The sequence below is a fragment of the Theropithecus gelada genome, chromosome 5 (genome assembly GCF_003255815.1).
Source record: "Theropithecus gelada isolate Dixy chromosome 5, Tgel_1.0, whole genome shotgun sequence".
Taxonomy (NCBI): Eukaryota; Metazoa; Chordata; class Mammalia; order Primates; family Cercopithecidae; genus Theropithecus; species Theropithecus gelada.
In genome coordinates this window covers 103,813,037-103,828,205 of record NC_037672.1, presented here as the reverse complement: position 1 = coordinate 103,828,205, position 15,169 = coordinate 103,813,037, and the positions used below count along the sequence as shown (strand labels likewise).

Here is a 15,169-nt window from a genome sequence, read left to right as displayed (position 1 = left end):
ATAATGAATAATAATAAAAGCTAACAATTAGCTAGTGCTTGTTATGTGCCAGACACTATTCTAGGCTTTTATTATATATTAACTCTTTTCAACCTCACAACAACCCTGTGAGGTAGGTGGCTATTCTTCTCTTCATCTTACAGAAAAAAAACTGTCATAGAGAGGTTAGAAAATTTCCCTGAGGTCGCATAGTTAATTAGTAGTAAAACTGGGATTTGATCCCAGACAAAATAGTCTATACTCTTTACCACTATGTGGGAAAGATCATTTGAGGCGGTAAGAACCCATGTGTAAGTGCCCTAAGGCAGGAAGCCAGAAGGAAGATCAGTGTGATGGAAGTTGGTAAACTAAGATAAAATTACATAGATGAAGCTAGAGAGGGAGTTCCATATTCAGACTTCTTATGATTTTATCACTTGGGCTTTAGTGTGAAAATATGTTGGAAAGAAATAAGAATTAATGTGAGAAGATCAGTTAAAAGATTGTTGTAGTTCTCTAATGAGATGATGCTGGCTGGGCCCAGATTGTGGCAGATGGAGCAAACTATATAGATTCTAGAAATATTTGAGAGATAAAAATAGCAGCACTCTGTTTATTTGCATTTGAGAAGGGGAGATTACTGTTTAGTTTCTAGCTAGAGCAGTTGACTGGATAGTGATATCATTGACTGAAATAGTATTAAAGGGGACAGACTTTAACAGTAAATTATAAGTTGAGTTTTGGTTCTCTTGAGTTTCACGTGACTTTTATATTAAAATCCTGTAATATGGGCTGTAAAAGCCTGCAGTTCAGAAGAGAGTTTTGGGCTTACAATAAAATCTCAGAGTTTTTCAGCCTTGGGAATAGATGAGAAAACAGGAAAAAGACCCTGAATCAAAGGTGGAGAAACTGGTAGTATTTCAATTTGGGTAGAAGAGGTAAAGATTTACAGAGGATACTGAGGGGAGGGAGCCAGATAAATGTAAGGAAAATGGACAAAACGTGGTAAGATGAAAAGCAAAGGGATGCAGCTTCTTGTTTTGGTTTTCTGATAAGGTTGACAGCTTTTTTCTTCTGGAATTTTACCATTGTACTAAATTGCTTGGAGCTTACCTTTGCATACTCTTTTCTTTATTAAGTAAATAACTTGACCTTTTATTTCATGGTTTCCTTTCCTTTTTCTTTTTCTTTTTTTCTCATTAAATGTTCTTTTAAATTTAATTTTCTTTAAATTCCTGTTAAATATTCCTGTTCACCTCCCTCTCTAGTTTCATCATTTGCTATTTCATTTTATTCCTATTCCTCTACGATTGGAATCTTTTATCCGAAAATGATAATATTCATATATAGCATTTTTAATTTTTGTGTTTCAGATCATTCTGTATAATCCCATTTTGCTAGACAGAGTAAACTTAGATATGATCCAAGATAATACTTTGCTCCGACACTTGACATGTCTGCCTGAACACAATTGTCCATCTCTCCTCCTTCCCCTATTCAAGACCATACCTTAATCCAGTCATTACTGAACTATTTTATATACTAGATTTCTTACTCTGAACTCCCTCTTTCCCATCTTCTTCTGTCTCTTTTTTCTACCTTGGCTACTTTTTCACTTTCACCAAATTTTCATTTTACAGTTATCATTATTCCTAGTTTCTTTGCACCTTTACTTTATCTAGTCTCAGTCTGTCATTGTGTTTTGTGTTAAACTTCTTCCTTATTTTACTTAGAATCCATTTTGCATAGATACTGACAACACTCCAACTTCTTTTGAACCAAACTCCTCAAATAACCTTGTCAAATCCCCAAAAGCTTGGAAACCCAGTTGTACTTTTCTTTTGTTCCTCTTAGATTCATTGTCAAACATCATGTTACTGACTTGGGATAATGGATGAGGCAAAAAAAAGTATGGACTAGCCCTTAGAACTGTACCATCTTGATCAGTTGATCTGTGGGAAAATAAAAATGACATCATAATGTTGATCATGTCTACCACTGTTTTGTATTATTTAATCTCAGCAGACCGTATGATGTTACAAACTACAGTTGACCCTTGAACAACATGGGTTTGGATGCACACATCCACTTAAATATGCAGATTTTTTTTCCATTGAATTTATATTGGAAAATTCTTTGGACATTTTCGACAATTTGAAAAAACTCATTGATGAACCATATGGCCTAGAAATATAGAAAAAAAAATAAAAAGGTGTGTCATTAATACATAAAATAAATGTAGATACTATTCTATTTATGTGTTGTCAATAAGGCTTCCAGTCAAGAGTAGGCAATTAGTAGTTAAGTTTTGGGAGAGTCAAAAGTTATAGGTGATTTTTGACTGTGTAGGGGGTTGGCACCTTTAAGAAACCCCTGCATTGTTCAAGGGTTAACAATAATTCTAGGTTGATTTTCTTTCTCTGTAGTTATGATTTGGATCATTTCTACTTTTTTCCAAGTTTCTGAATGCAATTTCAAAGATCTGTGTTTAAAACCAGAGTGTCAGGCAATCTGTACCTAGCTCCTTACTTTCCCCTTCTTTCAAAATTCTTTATATATTAATCTAATCTTTTACTTCTTTCTTCCAATCTGTGTCAGAAGAAGGGTGAGTTATTTTTTCCCCAAGGACAGTCTTTCCGCCTGTTTTTCCTGATGGACATAAGAAAAACTCTAGCGGAAGAAAAATACAAGATAAAAAAATAGTTATTGTTTTATTAGATGTTTATTATCCTATATACTTGGTAATAATGTGGTTAATATAGAGTTTGAAAAGTTCTTTTAAAATATTGTTATGGGTGTTATATGTTAATATCATCAGTGGAGAATATTATTTTGTTTTTAACATGTCATATTGATAAAATATAACATGGGTTTGCTTTGTTTTACTCAGAACGACTAGTGGTCGTGGCTGAACATTGTGAACGTAGTCTGGAAGACTTACTTCGAGAAAGGAAACCTGTGAGGTACTGTAGAGTATCAGAACAATTAAATGAAAAGCAGAACTTGGCCAACAAAAATGCATTTTGTTTAAACTGTAGGGTTTTGGTTTCTTTTGTTACTTAATGATAAATGTAGGTGCAAATTTTCATTTGAGAAAATTTAATTTACAGATTACGTAGGAATTCAATGTTAACATAGTCCAGTATTCATCTTTTGTGAGGTAGGCATTCTCTGAAATATTTCAAAAAAATACTTCAAAAGGGGATATATGAACATTTGAAACTTCTTAGTACTAAGCATTTCAGTAGCTGGGATTAAGATTATTTTCCTGTATTTTTTTTTTTTTTTTTTTTTGGAGACGGAGTCTCGCTCTGTCACCCAGGCTGGAGTGCAGTGGCCGGATCTCTGCTCACTGCAAGCTCCGCCTCCCGGGTTTACGCCATTCTCCTGGCTCAGCCTCCCGAGTAGCTGGGACTACAGGCGCTCGCCACCTCGCCCGGCTAGTTTTTTGTACTTTTTAGTAGAGACGGGGTTTCACCGTGTTAGCCAGGATGGTCTCGATCTCCTGACCTTGTGATCCGCCCATCTCGGCCTCCCAAAGTGCTAGGATTACAGGCTTGAGCCACCGCGCCCGGCCTATTTTCCTGTATTTTTAGTAGAGAGGAGCTTCACTCTTTTGGCCAGGCTGGTCTCAAACCCTTGACCTTGTGATCCACCCACTTCAGCCTCCCAAAGTGCTGGGATTCCAGGCATGAGCCACCGCACTGGGCATGGTGGTGCATGCCTGTAGTCCCAGCTACCTGGGATGCTGAGGCAGGAGAATTGCTTGAACCAGGGGAGCGGAGGTTGTGGTGAGCCAAGATGCACCACTGCACTCCAGCCTGGGCAACAGAGTGAGACTCCATCTCAAAAAAAAAAAAAAAAAAAAAAAGGATTATTTTCCTGAAAGGAACACCTGGTAACTTCAAATAGGATACTTGTATTCCTAGGCACACAGTGAACTGTGTTAAATAAAGGTCACATTGAAGAGTAGGGAGAAATACTAATCATAGCTTAGATATAATTTAATGATACAGTTTAAATGCAATTGTTGCAAAGACTCAATAAATTTACTCTCTTGGCAAGGAAAGTATGTGGTCTAAACTTTTATTACAAATATACTATTAAATTAACTTCTTCACAGATTTTCTGAAGTGACCTTAAAATTATCAAAAATCTTTTTTAATGTATAAATCACATTGTATTAAACCAATAAAACATCTTGCCATGAGTGTTTATAGAATTATAATTATCCATCCTAGTTTTGAAAAATATTGTTACTCTGATTAGTTAATAGTTTTCCATTACCACAATATTCTAGATGAAAAATCTTTTTCAAGGCAAGAAAAACATTTATCTTAATAATTGGTAGTAATTTGATAGAAGCAAGACAAATAAATTGAATAAAAGTGCTATTATTGCTCTTTTAAATGATTTGGTTTTTGGTGGCCTCTGGAATGAAAAATGCAGATACCATGTATATACCAGCAGTCCCCAACCTTTTTGGCACCAGGGACTGGTTTTGTGAAAGACAGGTTTTCCATGGATGGAGGGTGGAGGGATGATTTCAGGATGATTCAAGTGCATTACGTTTATCGTCTACTTTATTACTATTTTTATTATATTGTAATATATAATGAAGTAATTATACAACTCACCATAATGTAGACTCAGTGGGAGCCCTGAGCTTGCTTTCCTGCAACTAGAAGGTTCTATCTGGGGGTAATGGGAGACAGTAACACCCAAAGTCTGTTGCTTATGTTCAGTCTGCTCTGTAATCTCGTTTTGGTTTGGTTTGCTGTCACTGCAGAAAACCCTGCTTCACAAAGATAGGATGTTGGAAATGGAAGCAGGCTTTTCAGTGCTTTTGTGCCAGTCTCGGGATATTCTGTCTTGATTTTAATCTAGAATGTATGGAGATTTGATATTGTCGAGTTGATCCTCTTCTAGCACAGATGAAGTCAATTCACCTGGCTTATTCACAAATGGCTTGCGGATCTATTCCTTCCCAGTTCAAGGGTCCTTTGTGGTTGGGAAGTAATGTTTAAACTCTTTTGAAAGCTGAGATAAGTGATCCTGCACCAGTTGGGAGAAAGAAGGCCGTGGCTCAACCTCTTTCAAAAAATCTCTGCTAATGTTTGAAACATGTCAGAAATCCCAGTGTTCACTCACCACCCCCATAATTCCAGTTTAGCTTTAAATGCAGCCACTTTATCTGTGGACTTGAACACAGTTGTTCTCTCCTGAAGTGACAGATTGAGTTTGTTGAGCAGGTTGAATATATCACACAAGGAGGCAAGCTTTTTGACCCATTCTTTGTCACTGAAATGTGCTGCCAGTGGTGACTATTTTTCTAAAAGAAATCTCTGGAGCAGCTCTCATAACTCAAAACTCTGGCCAGCGATTCACGTTTAGAAAGCCATCAACTTCTGTGTTTAAGAGAAGACGTGTGTACTCTGTGTCCATCTCCTTACAGAGCTGCGTGAACAGATGTGAGTTAAGGGCATGCACTTTTTTTTTTTTTTTTTTAGACAGAGTCTTGCTCTGTCGCCCGAGTAGCTGGGACTACAGGCACCCGCCACCACGCCTGGCTAATTTTTTTGTATTTTTAGTAGAGACGGGGTTTCACCGTGTTCGCCAGGATGGTCTCGATCTCCTGACCTCGTGATCCACCCGCCTCGGCCTCCCAAAGTGTTGGGATTACAGGCATGAGTCACCGCGCCCGGCCGGAATAATATATTCTTTTAAATAAAAATCAAAGATTGGTGACATTATAAAAATTATAACTATAAAAACACATTTATTAAATAAGGTTAAACTATTTCTAAATACATATAAAAGTTATTCTTACCTATAGTCATATTAGACTTTTCTAAAGAAGGATGTAAGGCTATAGTGTACATCAGGGGTTCTCAAACCCCAGACCACAGACTAGTCCTAGGCCCTGTACCTAGGACTACACAGCAAGAGGTGAGCAGCAGGCAAGCCAGCAAAGCTCCATCTGGGTTTACAGTTGCTCCCCATCGCTGCATTACCACCTGAGCTCTCTGCCTCCTGTCAGATCAGCAGCAGCACTGATATTCATAGGAGCACGAACCCTACTGTGAACCATGCATGTGAATGATCAGGGTTGTGGGCTCCTTATGAGAATCTAATGCCTGATCATCTAAGGTGGAGCAGAGGCAGTGAAGCTAGTGCTGGGGAGTGGCTGCAAATACAGATTAACATTAATACAGAGGTTTGATTGCACAGAGACCATAATAAATCAATTACTTGCGGACTCATCAAAACCCTGTCAGTGAGAAGCAAGTGGCAGTTAAGCTGTATCTGGTGGCAGGCTTTAGAGTGGCAAGTGAGTTGATGTACTTCAGTTGTACAGCTGCATCTGGTGGTAGCCTTTAAGTCAAAAGGCAACATTTATTTCAGTCTGTACATGGCCTGCCCATTATTTTATTTATCACTTCTATCTGCACCTCCTTCCTGCACGGCACACTTGTCTCAGTCACAGTTTTGATAAGCCTACAAGCTAACCCCAGTCACAATGAGTAAAAACCAAACATCACTGGAGACCTTCTTTAAAAAGGGGGAAAGACTCAATGATGAAACAGCAGAAGACTCTAAGACTGCCAACAAAAAGAAGCTTCATTTAAAAGAAAATACCAACAGTCCTACTTAAATTATAGGTTCATTGCAACAGGTGATTCACATTCTCCAAGTCTGCTTTGTATATGTGATGACCAGCTATCCAGTGAAGCCATAAAACCTTCAAAACTGCTTTGCCACATGGAGACCAAGCAGCCTGTATTAAAAGACAAGTCTTTGGAGTTTTTCAAAAGAAAAAAACATGAACATAAAGAATAGAAGTAATTATTGAAAGCCACTACTTCATCAAATTTGTTGACACTAAGAGCATCATTCTTAGCAACTAACCACATAGCTAAGAAGCCCTTTACTATCGGTGAAGATTTGATACTGCCTGCTGCTAAGGACATCTGTCATGACCTTTTAGGAGAGGATGCCGTTCAAAAGGTAGCACGTGTTCCTCTTTCAGCTAGCACCATAACTAGACAAACTGATGAAATAACAGAGAATACTGAGGCACAATTGCTAGAATTAATGAGTCACCATGGTACACAATCCAGGTTGATGAATTGACCGATGTTGACAACAGTGCAACAATGCTTGCTTTTGTGCAATATATTTTTCAGGAGGCTATGCATGAGGATATGTTACGTGCACTTTTGTTGTCAGCAAACACCACAGCTGCAGAACTATTCAAGTCTTTGAATGATTAAATATCAGAAAAACTGAATTGGTCACTTTACGTCAGTATATGCACAGACATAGTGGCTGCCATGACTGGATGGCTTTCTAGTTTGACTTCACAGGTCAAAAAGGTTGCTTCTAAATGTGAGTCTATGCACTGTGTCATCCATAGAGAAATGCCGGCTAGCTGAAAAATGTCACCTGAACTTAATAATGTTTTGCAGGATATGATTAAAATTATCAACCTCATTAAAGTACATGCCCTTGGCCAAGTGCGGTGGCTCACACCTGTGATCCCAGCACTTTGGGAGGCCAGGCTAGTGGATCATGAGGTCAGGAGATCGAGACCATCCTGACTAACATGGTGAAACCTCGTCTCTACTAAAAATACAAAAAATTAGCCAGGTGTGGTGGCTGGCACCTGTAGTCCCAGCTACTCAGGAGGCTGAGGCAGGAGAATTACGTGAACCTGGGAGGTGGAGCTTGCAGTGAGCCAAGATCGCACCACTGCATTCCAGCCTGGGCAACAGAATGAAACTCCATCTCTAAATAAATAAATGAATATATTATTCCTTGCTCACTAGTTCAAATTTACACTTTAACTTCAGGCCCCTGCTGCTAAAAAGCAATTTTCTTTAAAGGTAGTTGATGTTAAAATTGAAAACCAATTATGCCCACAACTGTAGGTAAGAAAAAATATTTTAGTTGAGGCTGGGTTAAATTTGTGTAAAGATTTACAATGCAACATGTAAGATGAAAATATGCATTTACAATGCAATGTGTATGATGCAATATGCCCTTACTAGTTAGGCAACCTTGGACAAGTCTCTTAATCATTTTCCTTATCTGTAGAATAAGGAGTTTTACTGATCAAGAGATCATTGTGGAACAAGTTATTCTCAACTTAATGTTTTATTTAGTATGCATCATATCTGATAATACGTTGATCAATTGTCTTTTTTTTTTCCTTTTTTTTTTTTTTTTTGAGACAGAGTCTTGCTCTGTCACCCAGGCTGGTGTGCGGTGGCACAATCTCAGCTCACTGCAACCTCCGCCTCCCGGGTTCAAGTGATTCTTCTGCCTCAGCCTCCCGAGCAGCTAGGACTACCAGCATGCCCCATCATGCCCGGGTAATTTTTGCGTTTTTAGTAGAGATGGGGTTTCATCATATTGGCCAGGCTGGTCTCAAACTCCTGACTTCATGATCTGCCCGCCTCAGCCTCCCAAAGTGCAGGTATTACAGGCGTGAGCCACCATGCCTGGCTGATCAATTGTCTTTATAAATGTAATTTGTTATATTTTAGTAGACTAATATCTTAGCCTACTATTGCTCTTTATTTAAATGGTAGATTTCTTGACAGAAGAACCTATGACAAGTCTACATTTAAAACTTCAGTGCTATAAAAAAGGTTAAATTATTATAGAAACATCTATTTTATGATCCAGCAATTCCAGTCCTAGGCATAAGGCCTCCTTAAGTTTTGTACTATAGTACTTTATTTACCTCACTCTAGTCCCAGCTCTGTCTAGGTGTTTATCCAAGAGAACAGAAAAATACATGTCCACCTATGCAAAAAGATTTGCATAAGAATGTTCCCAGAAACATTCTTCATTATAGTTCTAAATTGGGTAGAACTCAAATGTCCATCGACAAGAGAATGCATAAACATGGTACAGGTTGAGAATTCTTTATCCATAATATCCGGGACCAGAGGTGTTTCGGATTTGGGATTTGTTTTCCCCAGATTTTGGAGTATTTGCATTTACATAGTGAGCTGTGTTGTAGATGGGACTGAAGTGTAAACACGAACTTCATTTATGTTTAAATGATAGCTTATACACATAGCTTGAGTGTAATTTTAGGTATTATTTTAAATAATTTTGTGCATGAAGCAAAGTTTGCACTGAATACTTATGTGTGGAATTTTCCACTTGTGGTGTCACATTGTTACTCAAAAAGTGTTGGATTTTGGAACATTTTGGATTGCAGATTTTCAGATTAGGGATGCTCAACCTGTATGTTAATCAACAATGAAAAAGAAAGAGCTACTGGTACATACAACATGTGGATTAACCTTATAAATATTATGCTGAGCTAAAGAAGCCAGACATAGAAGATTATCAGTATTTATCTACAGCGATAGAAAAACAGTGCTTTATTCTGTTAGAGAGTAAGGGGTAATTCAAGAACTGGTTCAAAATGGCCTTGAGGGAACTTTTTAAGGGGATGAAAATTTTTATATCTTGATCAGATGTTACTTATATGGTGTATGTGTGTCATAACTAAATGAAATATGTACTGAAAATGTATGCATTTTACCTATGTAAATTATATGTTAATTTAATTTAATTTTTTTTTTTTGAGACAGAGTCTTGCGTTGCTGCCCTGGCTGGAGTGCGGTGGTGTGATCTCAGCTCACTGCAAGCTCTGCCTCCCAGGTTCAAGCGATTCTCCTGCCTCAGCCTACTGAGTAGCTGGGACTACAGACATACACCACCACACCCAGCTGATTTTTTGTATTTTAGTACAGACAGGGTTTCACTGTGTTGCCCAGGCTGGTTGCGAACTCCTGAGCTCAGGCAGTCCTCCCGTCTTGGCCTCCCAAAGTTCTGGGATTACAGACCTTAATTTTTTTTTTTTAAAGGTTGTTGAGTTATTCACTTGGCTTGAGTTCTCAATCCCTCATAGAAAAACAGTATTGTATTGTTAATGAAGATGTTTGAGCCACTGACTTTTTTGTATTTTTTGGTTTTTAGAAGAAATAGTATGAATTAGTTATTGCTTAACAAGTTACCTCAACACTTTGTGGCTTAAAACAACAGTAAAAATTTATTATCTCATATAATTTTTTTGGGTCAGAACGTAGGAATAACATAACTAGATGGTTCTAACTCAAGGTCTCACAAGGTTTCAGTCAAGATAACAGCTGGACCTACAGTCGTTTGTTATAAAAGCTTTACTGGAGTTGAGTGATCTGTTTCTAAGATGGTTTACTTATAAAGAAGGTGCTAGTTGTTGACAAGAGGCTTAATTCTTTTCTACATTGAGGGCCTTTCCACAGGCCTCTTGATATGCTCCAAGCATGGTAGTTGGCTTCTCTCAGAAGTGAACAATCTCAGAGTGAACAATCTAAGGAAAGAAAACAAGGTGGAAGCTACAGTTCCTTTGGTGACCTAGTGTTAACAAACACACACTGTTATTCCTGCAATGCAATATCCTATTAGCTTACACAGGTCAGCCATTAACTGTTTTCTGTGTTGGAGAGGATTACTCAAGAATGCACATGTGAATTTCATGAGTCATGGCTCATTGGAAGCCATCATGGAGCCTGGCTACCACAAATGTCTTAGAAACCATACAAGTACTTTTGAGAAAACACTCCTACAAAACAGGAGTGACATGCTAAATCAATATTAATGCTAACTGAAAAATAGCTAGAGTTCTTAAAATTGTTCATATTTGTTTAAAGTATTTGGGGTAGAAAAAAGGAAGGAGTATACACTAAGAATAGGGGGTAGAGTATTAAGGGAATATCCAGAAGTCCCACAGGTCAAATAGGGTCTTTATGGACATGGCTATCATCAGAATTGCTGTACATCCTGAAAATTGATGTTATCCATGGTCTTGTGCTCCTAAAAGTTCTGGAACACCCCGAAGTTCCAGAGGACCCCATAAACCACAATGAGAGCAGTCCTCTGGTCATTAGGATGGTAGTCTCTTATCTCCACATTTCTCCCTCTGCCTGTATATGGTCCTTCTTTTACTTGGTAAAGGAACTGAGGCGAAAGAAGTTGGTGATTCAAAAGATAAATTTCCATTTTCATTGTTTTACCTCAACTCCATTCCACCCCACTGCCCCACCCTTTTTTTTTTTTGAGACAGGTTCTCGCTCTGTCACCCAGGCTGCTGGAGTGCAGTAGTGCGATGACTGCTTACTGCAGCCTTGACCTCCTGGACTCAAGTGATCCTTCCACCTCAACCACCCTAGTAGCTAGGATCACAGGTGTGCATCACCATACCTGGCTGTTTTTTTATTTTTTGTATAGACAGGGGTTTCATTATGTTGCCTAGGCTGGTCTTGAACCCAAGTGATCCTCTTGCCTTAGCCTCCCAGATGTTGGGATTACAGGCACAGGCATGAGCCACCACCCCCAGCCTTTTAAAAAATGTTTTTGAACTCTGAATTGTATTATATAAGGATACAATCAATATTGCTTTGCCAGTGTGATTAAATCATTAGCTCATGAAAAGTTCTGCATTTCTGTGCTTACCATTTTTTATCTTTCTTTGAAAGATGGCAAATCTTGTAGCAATGAACATCAGTAGTTTCTTCAGTGCTTTTGCATTTGTCTTCATGAGGATAAAATACTATAGATGGAAGCACATTCTTTGAGGATGTATGTGAACACAAGTAGGATTAAATGTAAAATTTATATGATCTTTTATGCCATTTACATTTTCTATATTTATTTTAAAGAGAACATATAGTAGCCTTAATAGGTCTTTCCATTTTTTCCAGTGAGATGTATTTAAGCATTTGTGTAAATAAAGTACTATTTTTAAATTATTCTGGTAATAGACTAAAAGTCAGTATTTTCTTTGTACATTTTGGAATATAACGTTCAATACTTACTGCCTTTTAGTAGGAATGATTCTTTTAGGTTCAGTTCCAAGTTGTTATCTGGTCCATCCATCTAAATTAGTTTTGCTGAGAACTATTTGACTTTTGCACATATTTGGATTACATTAGTCTCCAATAACAGTGCAAGTATATGTGTAGAGTTGCTGTGCTGCAATTTTAATTAATTCTGTGACCTGTTTATGAAAGTGAGAAGATGTTCTTAAGGTTTATAAATTAGTTCTTTCCTTTACTACCAAAAGTAAGCACCTGCACCTGCAAGAAGGGCTGATGTAAACAGGAAACCTATTTAGATGGGTTTGCAATTTGACATTTGTGATTTTTACTTCTTCCTCTGTCTATAACTGTTGCAAAACCATAAGTTGCCAGTTGTCTGGTCATAATTTGCAGTTGATTTTCTAAACGTAAGCATCATTCAAGGCATATATCTTACTTGATATATATTTTGAAGAAAATTTTAAATATTTGATAAAAATTTTAAATCTTTGGTGGGACAGGGATTAGGGGAATGAAAACTAGGAACTTAGAGAAGAGTCTGTGTCAATTTGCTGACTTTTTTTCATGACTGATTTAATATTGAACTAAACAATATTATACTAAAATGTCATAGTAGTAATTTGCTACTACAACTTAAGCCTGTCTTGAAGCTCCAGATCTCACTAGAAAATCAAGCATTCTTTCTTAGTATTAATGGCCGTAAAACCCTTTTGAGAATTTATATTATAAAAGCAGAACATAAGTTTGTGTTATGAGGTGTTACCAGGTTAGTATTTTATAGATTAATGTTTTTTGTGTGGCTAGTTGGCTAACCTTAAAGGAGAAAAATATTCAACATTTTCTTTAGAATCCATTCAAGCTTTAATATAAGGAATTAATTTTGAGACAGCTGCTGTCTTTCCAGTGGCTTTTATGTTATCTGTGCCAGAGTTCATTCTTGCCAACATTTCTCTTCAGTTCAAGTTAAATGATCACAATTATTTTTTTGAAAACATAGAATTATAAAATTAAACTCCTGTAGTGATTAGGTTTCAAGAAAAAAGTATAGCATTTAGATTTGTTTGAAGTCATCTCACATTTAGTGCCTGTTTATCTACCTAATGCTACCCTAAAGCCAGATTCAAGAGACTAAGAAGTGGAGAAATTTAGATCTCAACTCCTCTTTGAAATGCTTTCCAGAGAATATTTAAAAAACAAATATACTTTTATCACTGCTATCAAAGCAGGCATGAGGAAATTGTTTTTCTTTTAAGTCTAGGTGCTGTGTGGAAAGTATTTCTCTTTTGCGTTAGAATTATTCAGAGTGTGTACTTTTGCTTAACCTAAAAAGTATCAGCAAATGTAGCTAATGGACAGATATTCAGCAGAGTTTTGGTACTTGTAGTAGAGTTTCCACATTGTGTTAAATTCGCAAGTGAATGCAGGATGGGCAGTAGAGCCATATTCCTTTAACAAAATGTAGTTTGTCACATTTTTAGGGTTATGGTTTTGAAAATTTACCGTAATACCATTAGTATTGCAGAGGTTATACATGAAGATTTTGATGGGAAGCAGACTATGCCTGCAGCTGTTTACTAGCCTGATGGAAAACATGATCTGACTTACTCAAATTAGTAAGTTTTATTTTCCCCTAGTAAAACATTGCCTACTCACTGAATGAGATACTCAAAAGAATTTGGACACATTCTGGAATGTGGTCCAGAGTTGAATAATGAGCTACAGGTTGTAGTAATCAGAAATAGATATTAGATATTCTTATTTTATAATATAAACTGATGATGGATGTTGAGGCTTTCATATCTTTTTACTTTTAAGGACCCTAGTTTCAAAATGCATTTGAAATTATGGTAGTGAAGTCATGTGAATTAGAGATTTATATAACTGATCTATATTTCTCTTCTTGTTTTACACGTTTTGTTCGAAGAAGGAAAATAATACCGAAAGATGCTCTATATTTAGGCTTGTTATCTTGCAACAGACTTTTGCTTTCTGCCTCTCTTGTACCTTTTATCTTACTAATTGCCAAGTGTTGTTAATACAATCTTGGCAATAGTTCTCACATATCCCGGTCCTATACATTCTTTAGTTTAAATCTTCACTAACAAACAGCTTGAGTATTGCATTGTGATGTTCTAACTGGTCTTCTTGGCTTTAGCCATACTTCAGTCCCCCCACTTTTTCTGCTATATTAATATTTTTGAAGATCAGTCCATTCTGTGTTCAAAAACACTTGGAGGTTCTCCATTTCCTTTCCCCTCCCCGCCAAGGAAAAGGCATCTTATTAGCATAGGATCTGACTTCAATCTAACTCTCTAATTAAATAACTCTAATTACTACTACTACTTCTCTAAATATTACTCTCTAACTTTCTTATTATTTCCAGTGTGCCTAAATTGTGCAGTTACTTTTCATTATTCCTAATATACATTGAGTTGAGGAGAACGAATGCCAAAATTTTGAAATATACCATAAAAACTGAACTGTCTTTTTGCCCAACGCTGTTATCTCCAATCTTTAGCACAATGTACAACACTTCTTCTTCAAGTAATACATCTTACAGTTTCCCTTTATACTCTTCTTCTCAACCAAAGCAAAAATTATATTTTCCTCCTCTAAATGCCTGTCTTACATTGTAACCCTCTAGTAGTAAGACATCCTTCCCCCTTTCAGGCTTGTAATTGTTTGCCCACAATTATAGAATTAAGGAAGGAATTGTTTATCTTCTCTAATTAACGTTTTTGACATACATATTGTAATTTATTCTGTCTCCTAAAATTGTAAGTATAAAAATTTCCATTTAGTAAATGTGTGTCAAATGGACTATTGAATGAATTAATTATATTTTTAGGTTAGTCATGCAGTTTGAGTGTTTCCCTGTTATCGTTCTTTTAATCATGCGCTACAATTTTATTTCTCAAACAAATGAATTTTGGTGAAAGTGTGATACAAATATGAATTTCTTTATGATATTCCTAGAAATGTTTTTTGAAAATAAAATTATACTCGTCATTTACATCAGGTATAACTCACAACGCAATCCCTCCTCCCTCCCCCCTCCCCATAATAGGCCCTGGTGTGTGATGTTCCCCTTCCCGAGTCCAAGTGATCTCATTGTTCATTTTCCACCTATGAGTGAGAACATGTGGTGTTTGGTTTTCTGTTCTTGCGATAGTTTGCTGAGAATGATGGTTTCCAGCTGCATCCATGTCCCTACAAAGGACACAAACTCATCCTTTTTTATGGCTGCATAGTATTCCATGGTGTATATGTGCCACATTTTCTTAATCCAGTCTGTCACTGATGGACAT

General features: G+C 37.0%; 1 protein-coding gene across 4 annotated transcripts in view; it reads left to right on the top strand.

Moving 5' to 3' along the window:
• TBCK (TBC1 domain containing kinase) overlaps positions 1–15,169 on the top strand; it is a 233,478-nt gene that overhangs the window by 16,089 nt on the left and 202,220 nt on the right. For all 4 annotated transcript variants that reach the window (XM_025384912.1, XM_025384916.1, XM_025384915.1 and 1 more), the window contains exon 3: positions 2,870–2,942. In XM_025384912.1, the coding sequence (XP_025240697.1) occupies positions 2,870–2,942 (73 nt within the window). The remainder of the gene's footprint in view (positions 1–2,869; positions 2,943–15,169) is intronic.